The sequence below is a fragment of the Hemiscyllium ocellatum genome, chromosome 4, assembly GCF_020745735.1.
Source record: "Hemiscyllium ocellatum isolate sHemOce1 chromosome 4, sHemOce1.pat.X.cur, whole genome shotgun sequence".
Classification (NCBI taxonomy): Eukaryota; Metazoa; Chordata; class Chondrichthyes; order Orectolobiformes; family Hemiscylliidae; genus Hemiscyllium; species Hemiscyllium ocellatum.
The window spans coordinates 59,907,027-59,933,191 of record NC_083404.1 but is presented as its reverse complement, the minus strand read 5'-3'; the positions used below and the strand labels follow the sequence as shown (position 1 = coordinate 59,933,191).

Sequence of the window (26,165 nt, the reverse complement as noted above, 5' to 3'; positions counted from 1 at the left end):
AGGTCAGGTGAATTGCCCATGCTAAATTGCCCACAGTGTTGGGTTCTTTATTCAGGGGTAAATATAGGGTAGGGGAATGAGTCTGGGTGAGTTTCTCTTCGGAGGGGCAGTGTGGACTTGTTGGGCTGAAGGGCCTGTCTCCACGCTGTAGAGAATCTAATCTAATCTTAACAAACTCACAAACATCCACAGGAGGAGTGAGATCTTTGTCAATGTTAGTGAGGAACTCAGGCAAACTTTAGGGATTATCAGAAGTACAACACTGACGTTGACCGCCTATCAGAACAAAACATAACAGGTCCAGACATTATTGACAAATGTTCATAAAGTTTTTGCTACTGTTTCTCAGCAGACAGGGCAAATTCAAGATGTCATCAGGGAAATCAAGGTGACTAATTGGTATGATGACTTCTGGACTGGGACTCAAACATGCAAATACACTCGGGAGCACATCTGGCAGTGTTGCTCATCCTGTTTACTGCGATCTACCTCATCATCCTCATGGTTAAATTCAGCCACAGGAAGAAGGAACTCATCCAGCAAATAACATTTGATTCTATGTTCCAACAGCAGGAGCCAAGGAATTAATTAACCTGGACTGTGTGGTTAATATGTAAATCGAGACTATGTAAATTGTTGTATGGTAGGAATTTAACCCTATCAAGTGCTGCTGATTGCAAAGAGGTTTGAGGGTGAGCCAGTGTGCATAAATAATGGCTAATACTCAACTTATGAATTAAGTTATTTGTATATAGTAACGTTAAGCTTATTGATATGTGTAAGGATGATAGTTAGTATCACGAGTGTTAATGTCTCTATACAATTGGAAACCCAGATACTCAGGGAGTCAGGCTATCCATCTAAGATTTGAAACATGCCAGCATGAGGGCACTGTCTGATTTTGTGATCACATTTTCACTAGATATAAGGGATCAACAGAAGAGACTGTGATCAGGTGACCACAGGATGAAAATTGGACATTCTAATGGACCACAGCTAGAGAAATTGGATCAGACACAAAATTGACCAAACAAAATTCAACAGCAGTCAGTAGCTATCAGCTACAGGAAACCAAAGTCAAAAAGGTCACAAAAGTCCAGGAAGCATCAGCTAAAGCCAGCATGAGGGTGGTGTGTGAGGGAGAAGTATCAATCAGACTTTCTGGCACTTTGACTTCCAGCCAGCAACTGAGGACATGAACTTTACATCTCCCCAGCATGGCAACAGCGAAGGGTGTTGGCATTTCACTGGATGATTTGAATCCCACACATGACCCCACTGGCAAAGGTGACAGTACATTCTGGAAAGGCTGCAGCAAGGGGGATAAAAACGCACATCTGGCAGTCACCTCCTCAGGAAGATTCACATCAAGACTCATGGTGGAAGACCATGCAACAACCCAAGAAGATCCAGGAGAAGATTTGTACTGACCTGCAAGATCCACCTTCATGAAAGAAAGCCAGACCTACATTGAAGATGAAGGAGATTTCAATGGTCCAGCCCAAATATGTGGATCATTGCTGGTGATATCCTTTCCCAGATGGATAGTGCTAGGGAGCAAATTTCATGGGAATCTGGGAAATACTCATGTGGTGTTTTTACTAAAGAATATTTTATTAATAAAATCAAGTTGAATCACAAACTGAATTCTGTGTTCCATTATCTGTCTCAGATAAGAGCTCTTGGGTAAAGTGTTTTCAGTACATAAACTGGTCAAAGTGTCCAAAGTACAGACAACAATGGAGAGGAGCTTGAAGTTAATATGTCCCTACAATATTGATGTTGTTCGCTACCTAATGATAAAGAGTCACAGAGAGGAGGATGTTGTGCAGGAAAAATATCAAAGCAGGTAAATAATATCATAGGAATGGATATAAATAAAGCAACAGGCTTCATTTCTAAATGAATAGAAATCAAAATCAGAAAAGTTACGTGAAATCTGCTCAGACCAGATTTGGAGTAGTGCAAATAGTTTTAGCCCGTATGGAAACAGAAGAACAAAAGCTCTGACATCTTCCTGCTCTTATCAAAGTCATATAATAAGCATTTAAATAAGCATTATGTGATATATTCCTCAAGCTGTCAAAGTATTACAATTCAAAATTAATTATTAACGATAGATGCACAAACAATTGAATGTCCAAGCAATCAGAGAACTCCATATATCATATTAACATTGGAGGGTGGGTGCATTAACACCTGCAATGTCAGACTGTGGTAAAACACTTGTGAAAATCCCCAGGAGGTAGACAGCCCAGTCTTCCTTTGTAAAGGCCAACTCCAATGTCTTTTCACTGAAGGGCAGCCTTTACTAAAGTCGCTTTGCAAATAATCTGTTCCTCCTCCATGGCCCCAGGTTAAATTTCTTTCCCATCACCCTGCCTGAAGTGTGTAACACCATGGGTGACTTATTTTGTTTAAGGAGAATTTACTCCAACATTAAGTGTCCTTATTTAGAAAATAGCTTGCATCGAGATATTTGCTGCACAGAGCTTGCTCTCTGGTAAGGTAGCCAACATGTTTTTGCATTAGTAGGTGTGAATCCATCAAATAAAAATCAAACAAAATATCATTTACACATTATTATCCAATAATTTGTGAATGGCACTTACTGGTCTGACATTTTTCAAACAAACATTTCAAACACAGTCAGAACTTTAAGAACGGGAACAGGCCATTGTGCCTTTTGAGACTGATCTGCTATTCCGCTGATCTGTATCCAAACTCCATTAACTCCCTTTAATTCCAATATCCTTAAGAAGTTGGCTAGCAAAATATTGATCTCAGATTTAAAGTGAATAACATAGCTATCATCAACTGCTTCTTATAAGACAAAGTTCTACATTTCTACAAACTGTCACAGAGTCAGAGAGACATAGAAATAGACCATTCAGTACAACTCTTCCATGCTGACCAGATATCCTTACATAATCTCATCTCATTTGTCAGCATTTGGCCCACATCCCTCCAGACCCTTCGTATTCCAGTGCTCATTCAGATGCCTTTTAAATGTTGTAATTGTACCACTTCTTCTGGCAGTTCAGTCTATACACACACCATGAAAAAAATTGCCACTTGGGTCCTTTTTAAATCTTTCCCCTTTCTCCTTAAACTTATGCCCTCTAGTTTGGACTCCCCCACCCTGGGAAAAAGACTTTGGCTATTTACCTTATCCATGCTGCTCAAGATTTTACAAACCTCTATAAGGTCACCCCTCAGCCTCCAACATGCCAATGAAAACAGCCTCAATCTATTCAGCCTGTCCCTATAGCTCAAACACTCCAGCCGCAGCAACATCCCTGTAAATCTTTTCTGCACCCTTTCAAGTTTAGCAACACTTTTCCTATAGCATGGAGACAAGAATTGAATATAGTATTCCAAAAGTGGCCTAACCAATGTTCTATACAGCTGCAACATGACATCCCAACTCCTACATTCAATGCACTGACAATAAAAACAATTACTGTGTACCAAACATGTTCTTCCCTACCCTGTCTACTTGCAATTCTATCTTCAAGAAACTATGTATCTGACTCAAGGTCTCCTTGTTCAGCAAAACTCCCCAGCACCCTACCATTAAGTGTATAAACGCCGAGCTGATTTGCCTTAGCTCTTGGGAAATAAGGCAGGGCAGGTAACTGAGGTGTCAGTGAGGGAGCACTTTGGGGCCAGCGACCATAATTCTATTTGTTTTAAAATAGTGATGGAAAAGGATAGACCAGATCTAAAGGTTGAAGTTCTATATTTGAGAAAGACCAATTTTGACGGTATAAGGCAAGAACTTTCGAAAGCTGATTGGAGGCAGATGTTTGCAGGTTAAGGGATGGCTGGAAAATGGGAAGCCTTCAGAAATGAGATAACAAGAATCCAGAGAAAGTATATTCAGTGTGAAAGGGAAGGAATGCTGGATGACTAAAGAAATGGAGGGTTTGCTAAAGACAAAGAAGGAAGCGTATGTCAGGTACAGACAGGATAGATTGAGTGAATCCTTGGAAGAGTATATAAGAAGTAGGAGTATACTAAAGAGAGAAATCAGGAGAGCAAAAAGGGGACATGAAATAGCTTTGGCAAATACAATTAAGGAGAATCCAAAAGGGTTTTTACAAATATATTATGGACAAAAGGGTAACTAGGGAAAGAATAGGGCCCCTCAAAGATCAGTAAGGCGTCCTTTGTGTGGAGCCACAGAAAATGGGGGAGATACTAAATGAATATTTTGCATCAATATTTACTGTGGAAAAGGATATGGAAGATATAGACTGTAGGGAAATAGATGGCGACATTTTGCAAAATGTCCAGATTACAGAGGAGGAAGTGCTGGATATCCTGAAACGGTTAAAGGTGGGTAAATCCCAGGACCTGATCAAGTATACCAGAGACACCTGTGGGAAGCTAGAGAAGTGATTGCTGGGCCTCTTGCTGAGATATTTGTATCATCGATAGTCATAGGTGATGTGCTAGAAGACTGAAGGTTGGCAAAAGTGGTGCCACTGTTTAAGAAGGGTGGTAAAGACAAGCCAGGGAACTACAGACCAGTGAGCCTGACCTCAGTGGTGGGCAAGTTGTTGGAGGGAATTCTGAGGGACAGGGTGTACATGTATTTGGAAAGGAGAGGACTGGTTCGGGATGGCTTTATGCGTGGGAAATCATGTCTCACATACTTGATCGAGTTTTTTGAAGAAGTAACAAAGAAGGTTGATGCGGGAAGAGCAGTAGATGTGATCCATATGGACTTCAGTAAGGCGTTGGACAAGGTTCCCCATGGGAGACTGATTAGCAAGGTTAGATCTCATGGAATACAGGGAGAACTAGCCATTTGGATACAGAACTGGCTCAAAGATAGAAGACAGAGGGTGGTGGTGGAGGGTAGTTTTTCAGACTGGAGGCCTGTGACCAGTGGATTGCCACAAAGATTGGTGCTGGATCCTCTACTTTTTGTCATTTACATCAATGATTTGGATGCGAGCATAAGAGGTACAGTTAGTAAGTTTGCAGATGACACCAAAATTGGACAGCAAAGTGGGTTACCTCAGATTACAACAGGATCTGGACCAGATGGGCCAACGGGCTGAGAAGTGGCAGATGAAGTTTAATTCAGATAAATGCGAGGTGCTGCATTTTGGAAAAGCAAATCTTAGCAGGACTTATACACTTCATGGTAAGGTCCTAGGGAGTGTTGCTGAACAAAGAGATCTTGGAGTGCTCCTTGAAAGTGGAGTCGCAGGTAGATCGGATAGTGAAGAAGGCGTTTGGTATTAGATTACTTACAGTGTGGAAACAGGCCCTTCGGCCCAACAAGTCCACACCAACCCGCCGAAGTGCAACCCACCCATACCCCTACATTTATCCCTTTACTTAACACTACGGGCAATTTAGCATGGCCAATTCACCTGACCCGCACATCTTTGGACAGTGGGAGGAAACCGGAGCACCCGGAGGAAACCCACGCAGACACAGGGAGAATGTGCAAACTCCACACCTGAGTCGGGAATTGAACCCAGGTCTCTGGCGCTGTGAGGCAGCAGTGCTAACCACTGTGCCACCGTGCCGCCCACACTTTCCTTTTTTGGTCAGAGTATTGAGTACAGGAGTTGGAAGGTCATGTTGCGGTTGTACATGACATTGGTTAAGCCACTGTTGGAATATTGCATGCAATTCTAGTGGAACGATGTTGTGAAACTTGAAAGGGTTCAGAAAAGATTTACAAGGATGTTGTCAGGGTTGGAGGATTTGAGCTACAGGGAGAGGCTGAACAGGCTGGGGCTGTTTTCCCTGGAGCGTTGGGGGTTGAGGGGTGACCTTATAGAGTTTTACAAAATTATGAGGGGCATGGATAGGGTAAATAGACAAAGTCTATTCATAGACAGAGATGAACTCAGATTTCTCCAGTTTCCTCATTTCCCCTCCCCCCACCTTGTCTCAGTCCCATACCTCGAACTCAGAATCACCTTCCTAACCTGTAATCTTCTTCCTGACCTCCACCTCCCCCACACCCACTCCAGCCTATCACCCTCACCTTATCACCCTCACCTTAACCTCCTTCCACTTATCGCATTTCCAACACTCCTCCCCCAAGTCCCTCCTCCCTACCTTTTATCTTAGCTTGCTTGGCATACTTTCCTCATTCCTGAAGAAAGGCTTCTGCCTGAAACATCGATTCTCCTGCTCTTTGGATGCTGCCTGACCTGCTGCGCTTTTCCAGCAACACATTTTCAGCCCAGATCTCCAGCATCTGCAGTCCTCACTTTCTCCTCAGGGAGTCCAGAACTAGAGGGCATAGGTTTAGGGTGAGAGGGAAAAGATATAAAAGAGACCTAAGGGGCAACTTTTTCACGCAGAGTGTGGTACATGTATGGAATGGGCTGCCAGAGGAAGTGGTGGAGGCTGATACAATTGCAACATTTAAGAGGTATTTGGATGGGTATATGAATAGGAAGGGTTTGGAGGGATATGGGCCGGGTGCTGGCAGATGGGACTAGATTGAGTTGGGATATCTGGTCGGCATGGACCCAAAGGGTCTGTTTCCATGCTGTACATCTCTATGACTCTATGACCTCACATTTATCTAAATTAAACTCCATCTGCCTCTCCACAGCCCTTCAGCCCATCTGATCAAGGTCCAGTTGTACTCTAAGGTAAAGCTCTTCATTGTCCATTACACCAATTTCGGTGTCATCTGCGAACTTACTAATCATTGGCTTGGTGCCCTGGCGAATCTACACTGTACCATCTCTGAAATGTCTTTTCTAAAATGCAGTGTCCAAACATTTAGACAGTACTCTAGATATAGTCTCAGAATGGCTTTGTTCAGCTGCAGCAAAACATCTTTCTTTACATATTCTACCAATCTAGTTATAAAGGTTAATATCCTATTAATCTTCTTGATACTTTTTGCTCCTTACCACATAAATCTTTTTGGAACTCCAATATTCTTAGCTTTTTGTCATTTCAAGAGAAAGAAGTACTGCAGTCTGTCCTTTTACAGTTCAAAATGAATGGCCTCACACTTGCCTGCATTGAAATTCATCAGTCATAGTTTTTACCACTGGCTTAATCTATCAATGTCTTTATAATTCTATGCTCCTGTCCATGCTGCTTACAATGCTATCAATCTTTGTGTCAGTGGCAAACTCGGATGTATACTTCTCAATTGTATTATCTAAGCCATTAACACATATTGTGAAGAGTGAAGCCCAGGCACACATGCAGACACTCGACACTTCCTTCTGATTTAATCCATATGCTACTTTCTGCCTCCCACTGACTAAACAGTCATTTAACTAGGTCAATAGCTTGCTTTCATTTCCATGAGCTTTAATACCATGAAGAATCTCTTTCTTGGAACTTCTTGACTCTGAAAATTTATTTAAGCTAAATCTAAAGACATTCACCTATCGACTACTTTAATGCATTCTTTTTTAAAACTTGGATTAATTAGACATGAGCTGGCCTTTACAAACGTCAGGCAAAAGTGAGGACTGCAGATGCTGGAAACCAGAGTTTAGATCAGAGTGGCGCTGGAAAAGCACAGTAGGTCAGGCAGCATCCAAGGAGCAGGAAAATCTAGATCAGTTCAAATGTTTCTAAGTCTCTGTCACTCTGTTCTTCTAACATAGTGACAATACCTGAGTCCACAGTGGTCATGGATCAAGTATCTGCAAATTTACCTTGCACTTCCTTTAGGACCATGGTGAGGGGATTGATCTGTCTTTAGCGCCATTGAGCAGACTTTTATTGTTTCCTGATAGCAGGATGGATGAAGTAAAAAATGAGGTCTGCAGATGCTGGAGATCACAGCTGCAAATGTGTTGCTGGTCAAAGCACAGCAGGTTAGGCAGCATCTCAGGAATAGAGAATTCGACGTTTCGAGCATAAGCCCTTCATCAGGAATCTGATGAAGGGCTTATGCTCGAAACGTCGAATTCTCTATTCCTGAGATGCTGCCTAACCTGCTGTGCTTTGACCAGCAACACATTTGCAGCAGGATGGATGAAGCCATGAAGCTACATAACAGTGACCCTCAATATGGTTCCACCACTGGAGAATGCTCCCAACAGCAGGCCACGAGGTGCATCAGCAATCTGTTTCAAGGAAGTGGGCATTCAAAGTACAAAATTAAAGGGCAATTTGTGAGGGTCACCAATATTTTCCAACTGTGTGGTGAATGAATAGCCAAAGGCAAGATAGTTGGGATTCTGAAAGTGCGTTAGGAAGTGAATTGGGGAATTTTTACCCCCCTGAAGAAGGGCTCATGCCCGAAACATCGAATCTCCTGTTCCTTGGATGCTGCCTGACCTGCTGCGCTTTTCCAGCAACACATTTTCAGCTTAGAGTGAAGTGGGGAATTGATATATCTTTAGTAGTAGTACATTCAGGTAATGGATCACCACAGAGTTAATTAGAGGAATTTTTTCCTAAAAGTATTGTGCATTTCTGATCAGGTACAAGGCTGCTAAGACCTGAACCTAACTTCCAAATGAAGTCAATTCATTCCTTCTTTTTCTGGTGTTTGTTTCTTTTCCAATTTTAATATCTAACACCTCAATCTTTACAGGAAATGAGGAAATGACAAAAACGGCCAGAAAACATGTGGAGACTTAGGACAAAGGCCTTGTTAACATTTTATCTTTCTGCTTCCCTTCTGGTAGCCAAGGAAATCGATTGCACAGTGGGATTCCAATCTTTTAATGAAGTGTCCTGCCTCTCCACAGAAGGAGACTCGAACACCACAAAACCCACTGCTATGTATTGTAACAAGGAATATGGTAGTTCAGTGACAACGTCACTAGGCTAGTAATCCAGAGACCTTAACTGCTGGTTCAGAGACATGGGCTCGAGTTCCATCACAGGATCTAATGGAAGGTGCATTTCATTGAAAGCTAATTTTAAAATGTCCATGAAACTATCATCGATTGTTTGAGATACCCTTCTCATTCACTAGCGCCCCTTAACTGTTCTGGTCTACATGTGACTCCAGACCCAGAGCAATGTGATTTACCATCAATTGCCCTCTGAAATGACCTGGTGAGCCATTTATTCAGGGATCGCAAGAAATGCTGGCCTTGCCAGTGACATCCTCATTATTGAAAGTATTAGTTATTTTTAAAGAGCCGCAACAATTTGTGAATACCCTCGCTGACTTTTCGTTGCTAAACCCTTCCCCCCCACCTGTCACCGAGTTCTTAATATTAATGCTTAAATATTAAAATAGCTAACTGTTAATATTACAACAGTGATACACATTTCACATCTTTCTTACAGTGGTGTTTGTCAGCAGCAATCTATACCAAAAGGAATTCGGCAGATATAATTGCAAGCCATGAGGAATAAATCACCTGGAAACATGACAAGTTTCCACCTTTAACACAAACTGTTCTTAATATGCATTTTTTAAATAATGCTGAATGGTATATTTTTGATGCATTATTTTAACGCATTTTATTACTGTTTGGTTCCAAGTGAAGAACTTTTAAATCTCCAGGCTGGTTGGGTGAAAATCAAAATTGCAAATGAGTCCCGAGGTCCATATGCCTTGAAATCTCCTACGCACAGCTGACATGGAGGCAAAAGGGGAAGCTAGGCAACTAATCCATTTCCTGAAGGCAGAATGCTCATTGAAAGATTTTAACCTAGTTGCATGCCTCTGATTCCATTTCTTGTTCAAAGTTTAAGGTTGTTCAGCTATGTTTCCTGTGACTTAGCAAACACTGTAACTAAACAGAGATAAAGGTTTCCGTGGACAATAGAAAATTGTCTTTTTCAGTATTGCTTATGGATGAAGAAAGAAAAACAGGAGATCATTCCCTCAACTCCCAAAACAGTTCTTCCCACCTCTCCCCACCTCCCACCACATGACTGCTCATCTCTTCACCATCCCAACATTTCCACCAAATCCAAAAACCTCCTAAAAACCTCAATCTCCCATAATCCCCTCTATGTCTTTCATGATCTTACGATATTGTCCTCTCTTTCCCCAATCTCTCCAGTACCTTCTATGATCTGCCCTCCTTCACTGATCTCTCCAATCTTTATCTAACTTCCTCACCTCCGATCACACTGGCAGCTTGGCCAATCACGGCTAAATTCTAAAGGTGCAGCTGTAACAATATTCAATAATAATACATCATGTAGGAATGAGCAACAATTGATATTAGAAAGTATCAGTGTATAGCACTTCAGCTTTAATTGTGAATTTAGTCAGTCAAATTAGCATTTTTAAATTTTAATACCTTTACATAAAGAAACTTGTTTATTGTGTTTCATAGAGATCTGAATGAGTGGGTTAACTCTTTAGTTGAGCAAGATTTAGGTGATGCCACAGTTGTCCACAGCAAATTTAAGTTAAGGAAGAAAAATAAGGCAGAGTTTGCACATTCAGTGTGAACATACAGCCTTGTGCATTCTGTAAGTCTGATTTACCCCAGAGATATAAGATGCCATTAGTTTCTAACAGTACAGAAACTTTAATTAAACATTAGGATTAAAATGTTTAATCCTGTCATGATTTCAAAAGTTTCCTGTTCCTCCTGATGTGGCTATTACGTTTCTCTGAGTCAACACCCAAGCTTAACAAATAGGCACAATGATCATAGGTCATCTACCAGACTCATTATCAACTATAGAACAATTGAACACAATATTCAGCTGCAAATGCCACTGTTGGAAGTGGGCGTATGTAGATGTGCCAGGCACAGTTGGATAGTAATGTCTCCTGAGCTCAAACAGCCCATCATTGATCACAGATATGGAATGACCATTTAGCCAATATGCCAAAGGACAACCTGTGGCTCTCAACTATATCCAGCAAGTAATTAAGAATCTTAGACAGCAACTGCTGAATCGGCCAGCTTTGGTTGATGGCGAGACCCAAGCCAAACCTTGCTACTGGCAGCAGTTGCCTGAGAGAATGGCATAGTATCATCACCCTACCCTCAGGGTGTACCAGCCTGGTTAGATGGCCAGCTGCTCAGCACCCTCAGCAGTGCTCATGACCAACACTAGCCACTTTTGCCATGGTGCCCTGTAGACTATTGAAAGTGCCTGGGGAAGCCAAGGCTAGGCAGAAACAAGGCAGACACTCCTGCCAGAGAAGATACTTCCATAAGTCATCCCCACACCATGGATACCTGCTGAGAGGCTGCCCTTAAATGGACATCGAAGTGTCTCCATTGGCCTTCAACTGGACAGCCCTACTGGCAAGGGGGTCACTGCTGGCAGTATGCCACAGAAGCAGCAGGAAGATGCAAGGCTCCTGTGCCTTTACCATCTTGTCAGCCCTTGCTCCTCCTAGTCCATCTCCAATTATCTGGTAAAATTCAGCCAATTGAAAGGGAAGGGAAGACAAAACAATGTCTGTGATAAAATCCATTTTCAGTGTTGAAATGTATACCTGCTGTTTTGTACTGAAATAAATGGCACAAAACAATTAACATCCAAACTCATGAAAATATTAATCAGTGAAAATGTCCAGTAGCTGCAGAGCTCTTGACAAGGCATTGGATTCTGGATGAATACAATAGCCGGGATTTTCCGCTTTAAGGGTGAGAGACCTTCCCTGCCTCACCACCAGTGGGAGGCTGCCGGACTGAGTAACAGGTCGACACTTATTATTCATAGAGAAGTATAGCACAGAAACAAATCCTTCAGTCCAACGTGTCAATGCGACCAGATAACCTAAATTAATCTAGTCCCATTTGCCAGCATTTGGCCCATATCCCTCTAAACTCTTCCCATTCATATACCATTGTTGTAATTGGACCACCTCCACCACTTCCGCTGGCAGTTCATTCCATACACATACCATCCCCTGCATGAAAAAGCTGCATCTTAGATCCTTTTTAAATCTTTCCCCATTCACCTTAAACCTGTGCCCATTAGTTTTGGACTCCCCTACCCAGGGGAAAAGACCTTGACCATTAACTCTATCCATGCCCCTCATGATTATATAAACCTCTATAAGGTAACCCCCAGCCTCCAACAATCCAGGGAAAATAGCCTCAGCTTATTCAACCTCTCCCTATAAATTCCTGATTGGTGAGCTTTTCAACCAGATGGCTGCAGCTGAGAAGTCCCACCCTGGATGAAGTTGCTGGCCAATTAGAGGCCAGTAGCCACTGCAAGCTGTAGTGATGAATGAGTTTATTGGGGATGGGGCAAATCATGAGAATGGGTCACAAAGACAGAGAGGTGTCAGGGGTTAGGGAGGTACAGAACCAAGGATAGGGGGTTGCTTTCAGCAGCCACTTCACCCTCATCCAGGCCCTTAGTTTGGGCCAATGGAGAACCCCCACTACAATCTATCAGGCTGGCTGCCTAGATTTGCCAGAAGGGGAGTCAGCTACTTATTGTGTCTGCTGGAAAGGCAGGTAATCAGGGCAGTTGTAAGTTGAGGCCTTTAAGTACTCATTAATTGGACACTGAACTGCTCTAAATGTTGATGGGTTGGAAAGGCTCACCATGAAACATTCTACCAAGAACTTAATTGTTGAGGTTGTAGGATGTGAACGTTCTGCTGCTATTGCCAATCCACCCAATTATTTACTCTTTTTGCCACTTTTCCTGTCATCTAAAAGCAGGGGAATATCCCACTCAATATATTACCTAAAGTAACCATCAAAAACATCTTCATATTGAGACATACTATCAAATACATTATTTTTTTGGATAGCTTTTTGATCCTAATGTGATTAAAGCATTGAAATATACATTCTGGACAAAAGGGGCTTTGCAGTAAATTTATAGGGCTAATTCATTCATAGAACCAGTAATAGGTGTGATGGATCATAGAAATTCCTTCCATGTTGTATTACCACATAAAACCAAGATGTTGATAAAACTCTGCTATTGGTTCCTGTCATAATTTGAACCATGTTACCACTTTCTTAAATTCCTTCATAGGATGTGGGCATCACTGGTGGACCAGAATTTATTGCCCATCCTAGTTGCCCTTGAAAACCAAAAAAACAGAAATACAGCAATAGGCACATTTGATTTTCAATCAACCTTCATAACTTAAGTTGTTACAAATACAAGATTTCATGGGATGTTATGTATTATATGGAGCTCTCTTTCATTTTAAGATAATATAGGATATTGTGGACTGGGAAATGGTGAAATCATAGAACAGGCCCAAGTGGTTTGGTTATTATCAGGAAGAAACCTAGGTCAAAATCTACTGAAAATCAAAGGGACAGTTCTCACAACAAAAGGGAGTATCTGGTTTTTCTAGGCACAGATTCTCAAACTCAGAGCCCAGGCTGATCAAAACTGGCTGCTCTGTGCAAAGTGGTGTGAAAATGATGAATGTCAGTTTGGGGATACTCAGAAGACGCAGTGAAGTGATTTTCAAAAGGACACTCAATTATGCTGAATATAATAACAAGAAGAGAGTCTTCTAATAAATTCGAAGTAGTTCAGAAGCTAATCCACATGCCACATGGATGCAGAGAGTATAGAATAATGTGGAATAAATGAATCTCAAAGTAGTTTTGCCAACTTAATTAGATAATGGAGAAATATTGGTTGCCTATTGAATAATGTTTCATTTATGTTGATTTCAATTTATTTATTACAGTAAAAATCCTAAAATGAAAAATCATGTCACTTGATATTTTTACCATCAATTCTTGGAGAATTCTCATCTCTTTTTTAAAGAAGTAATTGATCTTTACAAGAGTGAAGACCAGACCAAAATAAATTGTTTTTAATATTTACCTCCATGCTCAAAAATGGTTCGTATTCTGAGGCTAAAACGGTTGCACAGTCTCAAAACAGGGTTTCAATAAGTTAACTTCAACTGCACATCTGCTACTTCAGATTACTAATGCCAAAGCAGAATCACTAGGAATTTTTAATGTATGCATTAGCACATACCTCATCTTCTGCATGAGCTAGTTCCTTCTTCAGCTCTTCCACCCGCAGTCTTAACTTTTTCACTTCTGCTTCATGCTGTTCAACTCTTCGATTGGAATGGGTGAATTCTGCCAACTTGTCTTGATATTGCTTCTTCAGTTTATTGTGGGCATGTCGAAAATCAGAAAGTTCCTAAAGTTAAATATTTTAAAAGTCAATCCATTCACTTCAGTATAAAGTTACAAGCGAATATAACAAAGTTACAAGTGAATATAAGAAAAATCAAGAAACAGTATTTAAGACCTGGAATATTAAGTTTGATTTAATAATAAATCTGCAGATGTAAAAGCAAGTGAAGGTGAAGGTAGTCATACTATCAATTTGGCGTTCTTTAACGAATAAATCTAGATCTATCTGAATCTCAGACCATTTCTGGTAACATAGAAAAGTGTCTATGATTGAAGGATTAGCAACCTGGCCGGGTTTACCTTAAATTGCACTACTGCAAATTATGAAATTGAATTAAATAAATCTAATAATTTTTGTAACTGCATAAAAGAGAGATTACCAGCAATGCCCACTGCATGGTTCCCTGCACGTTTTCAGGGAGAAAAACTTGTCACCCCTTCCTAATCTGATCTACAAGTGAATTATAACATGCACTGAGGTCAGGTCACCGAGTAAGTCAGTCAGCTGTCGTCAGATCAATGAAGAAACATGACTATGTCAGAATTTGCTACATCACAAAACAAATATTGAATCAAGTTCTACACCAAGACTCATCATTTTCAGTCATCCTTTCCCTTCTACCTCAATTGAGAATTTATCCATTTCCTTTTGTTCATGTCATTCTCAACTGGTAGCATTGTTATCTGGAACACAGGGGCTGATGATTCATTTCAGGATGTGGATGTATTTCGTCCATGAACTAGTCAGCTAAGTGGCTCTGTATGACGTGGAGACATAGCCAATCATGTGGCAAGAGGAAGTCAATATCCCTTCTGTTACATCATGGGGTCAAAGGTCTAGCCATGCTATTTATAAAGCACCCAGCTATCCCAACTAGGGAGGAACGTCACCGGTGCTCTCCAAGTTGAAGCCTTCTAATACACCTTTATTTGCTGGTCTTCACCGGATAAGTTTAATGGCTAATCTGCTCTTCAGGATTGGTATTGCAGACAAGACAACATATGGCTTTACTCTTCAAGTCCTCCAGGCTACCCAGGAAAGGTGGGAGATCCTGTTTCCCAGGGATGGCAGAGTAAAATGAATTGTCTGGATAGAGCTGCAACACAGGCTAACACCATGCAGCTTACTCCAAAACCTGGGTGCAGAGCAGTAAAAGAACACTCTGTTGTACTGCATCTGTCCTCACAACAAAATAACACTAAATACAGCACCATACAGTGTAGAAATGAATGTCCAAGGGCTGTCAGAGAAGAGTTTGGGGGATTGTAGCCAAGCTGTCATAGAATCATAGATTTCCTACAGCGTGGAAACAGGCCATCCAGCCCATCAAGTCTAGGCCTTCGAAGAACATCCCACCTTTATCCCTGAAACCATGCATTCCCCAGCCTGCACATCCCTAGATACTATGGACAATGTAGCATGGCCAATCCATCTAATCTACCCATTTTTGCCTGTGGGATGAAACCAGAGCACCTGGAAGACAACCACATAGAAACAGGGATAATGTGCAAATTCCACACAGTCAGTCACACGAGGCTGGAATTAAACCAGGGTTCCTGGCGCTGTCAGGCCGCAGTACTAACTACTGAGCCACTGTGCCACCCAATTAGATGGAACATATGGCCTGAACATGTGAGAGATCAACTAGTTGGCTGTCAAACACTTACTGAGGAAGGGTCAGGAACTGTCATGGGTAAATATGCCCATAACATCATTACATACCTACTGAGCTAATACTCAATCACTCTGTCTTTCTGCAGGACAAAGCCACTCATAAGAGGCAGAAATGTTTCAAGAACTGGAGGCATCCCATATAACAAATCCTAACCCCAGTTAAGGAGGCAGCTACAGAATGTGTTGGTAAAGACAAGAAACAAAGCCTGTGCTAATGGAGAGACAGCCACCCGCTCAGGTTGCCGCCAGTCCGGTGTTGATAAATAGACTACAAGAATAGTGCCTGAAACATTGTTCAAAAAAGGTTTTGCGGAGTCATTCAGTCATACAGCACAGAAAGAGACCCTTTGGTCCAACCAGTCCATGCCAAGCATAATCCCAAACTAAACTAGTCCCACGTGCCTGCTGCTGCCCCATATCCCTCCAAACATTTCTATTCATGTATCTATCCAAATGTCTTTTAAACATCATAAATGAAAATGCAACCAGCACTTCCTCAGGAATTCATTCTATACACAGACCAACCTCTGTGTAAATAGTTTGACTCTCATGTCCTTTTTTAACATTTCTCTCCTCTCTCCTTGAAAATGTACCCCTGGTTTTGAAATCCCCCATCCTAGGGAAAAGATAAGTACCATTAACTCTATCTGTACCTCTCATTATTTTATAAACTGCTATCAGGTCACCTCTTGACCTTCTATGCTCCAAAGTAAAAAGTCCCAACCTATCCAGTTTTTCTTTATAACTCAAACCTTACATTCCTGGCAACATCCTGGTAAATCTCTTCTGACCCCTCTCCAGCTTGATAATATCCTTCCTCTAACTGAGTAACCAGCACTGGACAGAGTACTCCAGAACAGGTCTCACCAATGTCCTGTAAAACCTCAACATGACTTCCCAACTCCTGTATTCAAAGGACTGAGCAATGAAGGTAAGCGTGCCAAACATATATTTAACCACTGCATGGGAGGCAAACTTTCAAGAATTATGTACAGATACCCCTAAGTCCCTCTGCTCTACATCACGACCATGAATTGTATAAGCCCTACCTCTTGTTTGTTGTATCAAAATGCAGTACCTCAGATTGAACTCCATCTGCCATTTTTCAGCCCAATGACCCATTTGATCAAGAAGCTTTTTTAATCTTCGAAAATCTTCTTCACTGACGACTACGCCATCAATTTTGGTGTCATCTGCAAACTTACCAACCATGCCTTTTATATTCGCATTCAAATCATTTTTACAAATAACCAATAAAAAAGGACCCAGCACCAATCTCTGTCTGAAAAGCAACCCTCCACCGTTACTCTCTGTCTCCTGCCATTAAGCCAATTATGTATCCAACTATGATCCAATTATGTATCAGGCAAGCTCACCCTGAATCCCATATGACCTAACTTTACTAACTAACTTACTATGCAGAACCTTGTCAAAGATTATACTAAAATCCAAATAAATAACATCTACTGCTCTGCCATCATCAATCAAGCAAGTTTATGAGACACTATTTTTCTTGCACAAAACCATGTTGACTATCCTTGTACATTAACATCAGCTCATTTATTTTGTTTTCTACTGTAGGTTATCACCACAAATCACAAAGTGAAAGAGAAGACAGCCCTCCTCCATCTCCAGCACTACTTTGGAGGTTGGTAATTCAGACCCATTAGAACTGGGCATTCCCCCCACAGTCTAGACAAAGCACAAAGATATTCACCTCAGTGAGTGTTCACTCATGATTGGGTTCAGGATCACAATCTGGTGAGTACATCACAGACCTGTTGCCACAGCTGATGGAAGATGCACAAAACTACACTCAAGAATGGTTGTGACCTGCTCAACCCACAAAGAGAACAAGCTTCTGGATTCAGCTACAGCAGACTAGCTGGAAATGCAGAGACATGCAGGGAAACAACCAGCAGTGGTGCCGGAGGCCATGCACAGACTGAACAGAAGATGGATGAGTCCATGGAAGTTATGTCTGCTGTCACAGTCTGGCATATGGCTTCATGGCTGCCTCCATTGAATGGCTGTTGACTGCCTTGGAGACCCATGTCCAGCAGAACATGTGATCACTGTCAGACATACATTCAGATCTGCATTCCATCACTGTAAACATAGTTGCAGAACAATTATGGTGAACAGCAGCACATGGCTATCTGTTGAAAATGTCACACAATCAAAGTTGAAACATTACACGTTTGCCATGATAGAATGAAATTATCTTGGCGACTTCGGTTTCTCTCAGTCTAGACATTTGACAGTTTGATGTAATGATGACAGTTGCTGGTTCAATTTCAGTTCAAATAGACATTTCAATTTGAAATCAGTTTCATGGATATTCATTCAGAGAAGGCAAAACAAACTAGATTCAACCTTTCCTGCTTTTACTTGTTTTTGTGAACTAACCTCAAATTAAGTGTGAGGCTTGCAACCCTGACCAGATTCCTTACACCGTGCTTCCTGCATCTACATTGCAATGAATGGATTTGAAAAGGCCAATTAAGAATTAGTTAAGCGACATCAATTGTCATTGATCTTTGAAATGTGTTGATTGATTAAGCAGTTGATTTTTAGTAGCACCAGGCTGCACATTCAAAACAATCTTTTACATCTAATTAGTGAAATCATTGATTAATTTGGTAATTATAGCTTCATTGTACATTTGTCTTCCCACATCCTGTTTAAAACTTAACCCTGAATACATAGAACATGCAAGTGACTGACAACTGTGGCAACTATTGCATTAAAAAGTTAAATGGGAAACAAAGAATAGGAGTGGATAGATCCTAGAATACCACAAGCAATAATTGTCTATAGAGCAACAATATTTGATAGACAAGGGGTTAAGCTCACTTCTGTGAGATAACCTTCAGTGAAATGCACTTTCCATTCTGATGAATAAAAATCAAAATTTCAATCTAACTCTTGTCACAGCTGATATATCATATGTTCACAAAATTGCTGACTTGCAATCGATTTGGGTCATCTTCTTGAGAGGCAAATGTTGAATTTGACTATTACATTGCAGCCCTTCCAGGCAGATATTATGAAGACTCTATTCAGAGTTGATTAATATTCTGCCTCAAGTATTGTTTGGCAAAATGCACAATTCCTGGAATTCACTTCATTCCACACAACAGAACAATAAGATGCAGTTTGTGAAGAGAAGAAATGTCATAACACTTTAAACTATAATATCAGTTCAGTATTGTCTGGATTTCAATTCTGGTGCATTTGACCCAGAAAAGAAGCCAGATTGCATTTTTTTAATGATTTGGATCGTTTGCTTTTTAAGTATTTGCAACATGAAGAGTACAAACCAGATTACTGATGAAGATAATGTTTAGAATCGGCATATAGTAACAAATTGTTTAGTGCAGGTGGGATTTGTCAAAATAATTTCGTTTCTCGTATTATTCTCACTGCTCGTTCTACTCTGCTCCCATTTTGCTCTGACAGCAGCCATTGTGCATAAATGATTAATCTCCCATTGTACTGCAACAGGATGTTGATTTGCTTTGACCTTTGACCCCAGATATACAACCAAATAAAAGCAAGTGAAAGCAAAGCTGACAAGTGGAATGGACCTGACAGCATACACTCTTCTCAGCTCTTCTGCTTGATGAGCTACTCTTAGCGCTCAGACTAACTGTACTGCCAATTCGCATTACCACAGCATCAAGTAACAATGACAGACCTTGGCATAATTAACAAAAACAGAAGACTGTTCAACCACATTAAAACCAAGCCATCACAAATGAAGAAACACATTTAAAAGCAACTCATTGATTCAAAATATGGCACAGGTTAATGGCTAACATTTTCTCCATAGGTTGATTTGCAATGATCTCTTTTTACTTGTTTAAGATCTTTGTAACTAATTACTGTTGGTTAATTGAAAGACATACATTGATTTTTAAAGTCTGCACCTACTGCAGTAACAATCTGATAAAAGAAACATAAGAAACCTGGGTTACATTTCTTTTGTAGAATGCAAAGAATGATGAAACTAAATCTATGCAGATGTAATCCAGCTTCCCTCAGTCTAGTCTTTATTAAGGTGACGGTTATTAAATTTCAAATTTTATATTACTGATGATGACCCACTTTCTAAAGGTAACTTGGGCCAGGCAGATAAAGAACAAACTTCCAGAAAGTAAGTAAAAGTTGTCAAATGGTTGCTGAGTTAGAAGTGGTGATTCCACTTCACACAGTGTCCCATTTCACGCAGTTTTCTTCTACTCCTGAAAGCATTACTTGATGAAAGAAGAGAGAAGAACTTTGTGGGAAGTTAAGCAAGTGATTTCTGGGCCCCCTTCCTGAAATATTTGCATCAACGACAGCCACAGGTGAGCCGGAAAACTGAAGGTTGGCTAACGTGGTGCCATTATATAAGAAAGGTGGTAAGGAAAAGCCAGGGAACTACAGATCAGTGACCCTGATATTAGTGGTCAGCAAGTTGTTGGGGGGGTTCCTTGGGGACAAGATTTACATGTATTTAGAAAGCTGAGGACTGATTAGGGACAGTCAACATAGCTTTGTGTGTGGGAAATGGTGTCTCACTGATTTAATTGAGTTTTTTTGAAGAAGTAACAAAGAGGATTGATGAAGGCAGAATGGTGGACATGACCTATTTAGACTTCAGTAAGGTTCAACAAGGTTCCTCATGGTAGACAGGCGAGCAAGGTTAGATCAGATGAAATACAGGGAGAACTAGCCATGTGGATACAACTGGCTGAAAGATAGGAGACAGAGAGTGGTGGTGGAGGGTTGCTTTTCAGATTGGAGGCCTGTGACCAGCAGTGTGATCGGTATTTGGTACACTGCTTTACATCATTAATGTAAATGTTTTGGATGTGAATATAGGAGGTATGTACAGTAAGTTTGCAGCTGACAACCAAAATTGGTGGATATTAAAGAAGGTTACCTCAGAACACAACAGGGCCTTGACAAGATGGGCCAATGGATCGAGGAGTGGCAGGTGGAGTTTAATTTAGATATATGTGAGGTGCTGCATTTCAGGGCAAGTCAGGGCAGGATTTATATACTTAATGGTAAGGTGCTGGGGTGTGTTGCTGAACAGAGACCTTGGAGTGCAGGTTCATAGTTCCTTGTGAGTGGAGTTGAAAATAGACAGGTTAGTGAAGGTGGCATTTGGCATGATTGCCTTTAATGGTCATTGCATTAAGTGCAGGAGTTGGGAGATCACATTGCAGCTGTACAGGACATTTGTTAGATCACTTCTGGAATGTTGCGTTCAATTCTGATCTTCCTGCTATCAGAAGAATGTTGTGAAACTTGAAAGGGTTCAGAAAAAGATTACACGTATGTTGCCAGAGGTGGATGTTTGAGCTGTAAGGAGAGGCTGAATAGACTGGGGCTGTTTTCCCTGGAGCGTCAGACGCTGAGGGGTGACTTTATAGAGGTTGATAAATTTAAGTGGGCCATGGATAGGATAAGTAGGCAAAGTTTTTTTTTCCCGGGGTGGTGGTGGTGGTGGTGGTGGGGGGGGGGGGCGGAGGGAAGAGGTAGGAGTCCAGAACTAGAGGGCATAGTTTAAAGATTAGAGGGAAAGTATTTAAAAGGGACCTAAGGGGCAATGTTTTTTGCAGAGTGTGGTTCTATATGGAATGAGCTGCCAGAGGAAGTGATGGAGGCAAATACAATTACAACATTTCAAAGGCATCTGCTTGGGTATATGAACAGGAAGGGTTCGGAGGGATATGAGCCAAATGCTGGTAAAAGGGACTAAATTTATTTAGGATATCTGGTCAGCATGGAGGAGTTGAACCAAAAGGTCTGTTTTCACACTGTACATCTGTATAATTCTATGACTCTAAGAACATGTACATATTTTCAAATTGCATTTGAAGAAATGCAGTACAAATAAATAGCAATTTAATGCATTTTCAAAAAGTGAACTTATCTAAACAGCAGTAAATATAAAACCACAATATAAAGAGAAAGTGGTGTTATTGAATAATTAACGGCAGCCCCTGTACCAAATCACTATCCAGAAATCCTTGCTGGAAGCAGATACGTGTGAATGTTGGGTGAGGAGATAGGGTCAGTTTCTCTGTGATGCCATCTCCCCCAAATAACAGGACAAAAATATGAATGCAAATAGCCTCGATCTTGCATCTGACAGTCAATAAATTCTTGGCTGATCTTTAACGTCAATACCATTTACTCACATAACCCCTATATTCCCGACTCCCCTCCAGTCCAAAAATCTATTGATTTCACCCTTGAATCAACTCAGCCACTGAATATCCACAGCCAACATGGGTGAAGAATTCCAAAGATTCCTAATCGTCCAAGTTAAACAATCTCAGTCTGAAATAATTGATCGCTGTTCAGAAATTATGATCCCTGACAAACAAAACTCTCCAGTGACAGAAATAAATGTACAATAGTCAAATTTTCTGATGACCCAAAAATAGGTGGCAAGGCAAGTGGTAAGGATTACACGTGAACTTTCCAATGGGACATAGTCAAGTTAAACGAGGAGGGAAAAACTTTACACATAGAATATAAGTGGGGAAATGCAAGGTTATGCATTCTTACAGGAAGACTAGAGGAGCTGGAAATTATCTAAATGAGGAAAAACTGCTGCAGCAAAGAGGGATATGGGAGTTCTCATGCATAAACTATGAAAATACCAACATCCAAATTCAGTGGATTGCAAGGAAGGCAAATGGAATATTGGCCTTGATGAAACTACACATGGAACAAATCAGACACCTAGAGTACTGTGAAAAGTTTTGGTCCCTTATCTAAGCTAAGATATATTGGCATGGGAGGCAGTCCAGAGAAAGTACACTAAGTTGATCCTGGGCATGGAGAGATTTTCTTATTAGAAGTGATTGAGCATATTGGATTTGTACTCACTGGAGTTTAGAAGAATGAGAGGAAACTTTATTGAAATATATCGGGGGCTTGAGAGAGTGAAAGCAGAGAGGTTGTTTTGCTTGTGGTGGAATATCACAGTAAGGATTTAATGTAATTAAATAAATACATCTTTATTACAGAATTGAAGATGAATTTGTTCTCTTAAATAGTAATGTATCTGTGGAATTCTTTACTGCAGATTACTGCCAAGGGTGATTCGATAAGAATATTCCAGGGTCAGACAGGTTTTTAATGAGTAATGGAATCAAAGGTTATGGAGATAAGGCAGAAAAGTGGAGTTGAGGATTATCAGATCAGCCATGATCACATTGAATGGCAGAGCAGACTCAACTGGTCAAATTAGCATACTTCTGCTCCTACATCTTATGGTCTAACAGCATTGCTGATTGATTTTCCACGTTTTATCTCCTATAAACTTAAGGTTATCCAAATCCCGCTACTTGAGTCTGAACTTACAGCAAGTCCGGTTCCCGTAAATCTGATGGACTTATAATTCACACCATCAGGCAGCATGTTTATCCACTCCTGGTAGGAGTTGTAAATAGCCCTCTTGCTCTTATTCAATATTTAAAAGGGTACTCATTTAGTGACCTGCCATTAATATCTTAATCTGCCTGGCAAAAAGATAAAATATTTCTGTAAATTGAGATCATGCATATACTGGAATACTAGTTTATTTTGAGGATCGTAACATTCACATAGATTAAATGTCCTTCTTTATTACTAAAATGATTTGAACTGAGGTAGGTTGCAGATGTAGGAACTGTTCTTGGAGAGATGGCAGCTGAGAGGAGATTTACTAGAGGTTTTAAAATCATCATCAGATTGGATAGAGTAGACATAGAGAAGCTGTTCCCACTCGTAAAAGGAACAAGAACAATAGGGCACATATGTAAAGTGATGTGCAAGTGAAGCAATGCTGAAGTGAGGGAAAAACACTTTCACATAGCGAGTAATTAGGATAGGGAATGGAATGCACTGCCTGGAAATGTGGTGGAGGCAGTTTCAATTGAGGCATTCAAGAATGCATGGGATGATTATTTGGACAGAAATGTTGCGCAGGATATGAGGAAAAGGCAAGAGGTTAGCACTCAAAGTTTGTGCGAAGATTTGTAGCTCGGGTGCTTGTTGTAGTGGTTCTGTTCGCCGAGCTGGAAGTTTTTGTTGCAAACGTTTCGTCCCCTGGCTAGGAGACATCGTCAGTGCTCTGGAGCCTCCTGCGAAGCGCTTCTTTGATGTTTCTTCCGGCATTTATAGTGGTCTGTCCTTGCCGCTTCTGGGTGTCAGTTTCAGCTGTCTGCTGTAGTGATTGGCATATTGGGTCCAGGTCGATGTGTCTGTTGATGGAGTTTGTGGATGAATGCCATGCCTCTAGGAATTCCCTGGCTGTTCTCTGTCTGGCTTGCCCTATGATAGTAGTGTTTTCCCAGTCAAATTCATGTTGCTTGTTGTCGGAGTGTGTGGCTACTAGGGATAGCTGGTCGTGTCGTTTCGTGGCTAGTTAGTGTTCATGTATGTGGATTGTTAGCTGTCTTCCTGTTTGTCCTATATAGTGTTTTGTGCAGTCCTTGCATGGTATTTTATAAACTACATTAGTTTTTCTCATGTTGGGTATTGGCTCCTTTGTTCTAGTAAGTTGTTGTCTGAGCGTGGCTGTTGGTTAGCACTATATAATAATGGGTTGAAAAGCATGGCACTGGAAAAGCATAGCAGTCCTTGACAGAGTAGGAGAGGGAGTTGAAGTGGTCGGCCACAGGGCAGTGTGGTTGTTTAGTCCATGTATTCCAGAGATGAAATGTTCCACAAGTTGCTGTCCTGTCTCCCCAATGAAAAGGAGACCACATCGAGAGCAACAGACACAGCAGATGAGGTGTTTGGATGTGGAGGAAAATTTCTGCTGGATGTAAAAAGATCCTTTGGAGCCTTGGATGGAGGTGAGGTGGGGAGGGGGTAGGTGTGGGCGCAGGCTTTATACCTCTTGTGGCAGCATTGTAAGGTGCCGGGAGTGGAGGGTGGGTTAGTAGGGGCATGGACCTAACAAGGGAGTCGTAGGTGGAATGGTCTCTGCAAATGGTGAAAGGGGTGAGGAGGGAAATATAGGGCCTGAGTGTAGGTGGCAGAAATAAAGGAGAATGATGTGCTGTATTCGGAGATTGGTAAGGTGGAAGGTGAGGACTTTGGGTTCCTATCCTTTCTGCAGTTGGAGGGTTGGGGTTCAAGGATGGCGGTGCAGGAAATGGAGGAGATGTACTGAAGGACATTGTTGACCACGTGGGAGGGGAACTGCAGTCCTTGAAGTAGGAGGCCATCTGGGATGTTCTGGAGTGGAAGTGTTCCTCCTGAGAGCAGATATGGCAGAGGCAGAGGAATTGAGAGTAAGGGATCACATTTTTACAGGAGGGGATATGGGAGATGTAGTCCAGATAGCTGTGGGAGTCAGTGAGTTTGAAGTAGATGGCCGTGTTGAGTCAGTGACCGGAAACAAAGACGGAGGTGTCTCAGATGGTCCAGGTGAACTTGTGGTCAGGGTGGAAGGTGGTTGTGAAGTTGATGAACTGTTCAACCTCCTCGTGGGAGCACGAGGTATGGCCGATACAGTCATCAATGTAGCGGAGGAAAATGATGCCAGTGTAACTACAGAAGATGGACTGTTCCACGTATCTGACTAAGAGGCAGGCGTAGCCAGGGCCCATGTAGATACCCATGGCTACCCCTTTGGTCTGAAGGAATTGGGAGGATTCGAAAGAGAAGTTGTTGAGGGTGCGGACCAGACTTTATAATAATGCTCATTTGAAGAGTAGGTGCAGGAATGATGGGCTGAATGGCCTCCTCTGTAACAATTTTGTGATTATTAGTTTGAAGTGTTATCCATATTAATACAATGTACAGTTTTAATGAGTGGCTTTATTATAAGTAGCCAGTCAGGTAGATAGGGGACTAAACGTCTGCAAATCAACTTCCCAGCTCAGCAAACATGCCTACAACCATGACAACCGGCACCTGAGCGACAAACTCTTACACAAACCTTGAAGACCTTCCCATATATTAGCACTGCAAAGTCAGGAATGAGCAGGTCCACTGCATTGTCACTTTGTTGTCCTGATGTGCAAATGTAGACATCAGAAGCAAATAAACCATTCAAAGCTACCTTTCTATTGAAATGGGAAAGGGTAATGGAGCGGATTGAGGTATATTTTCCTGGTCTGCCTGGCTTTGTTCTTGGAAAATTAAATATCAGAAGCAATTAATTAAAATACCTGCAACTTAGGGATTTTAAACAGACTTGACTTCAACTGGTAGCGCCTGGTTGAAAGATAAGTCCTCCATAAATTTCACATTAGCAGTCAAAAGGTTAAAGGGGTTAGTATTATACAAAGTTGTATTTATTATTCATTTGACAATGAAATATATAGAACAGCTGGTCAGCTCACTAATGCGATTATGAAATACTCATGACTCAGATATTGCTGGAAAATTTATTATGACATTTTTGAAAATGTAATTACTTTCACGGCAATGATTATAAAGCCATTATA

At 41.2% G+C, this 26,165-nt stretch overlaps 1 protein-coding gene across 7 annotated transcripts in view; it reads right to left on the bottom strand.

Moving 5' to 3' along the window:
• Positions 1-26,165, bottom strand: part of LOC132813916 (coiled-coil domain-containing protein 102A-like) — a 615,752-nt gene that overhangs the window by 243,188 nt on the left and 346,399 nt on the right. For all 7 annotated transcript variants that reach the window (XM_060823318.1, XM_060823308.1, XM_060823316.1 and 4 more), the window contains one exon: positions 13,873-14,043. In XM_060823318.1, coding sequence (XP_060679301.1) covers positions 13,873-14,043 — 171 coding nt within the window. The remainder of the gene's footprint in view (positions 1-13,872; positions 14,044-26,165) is intronic.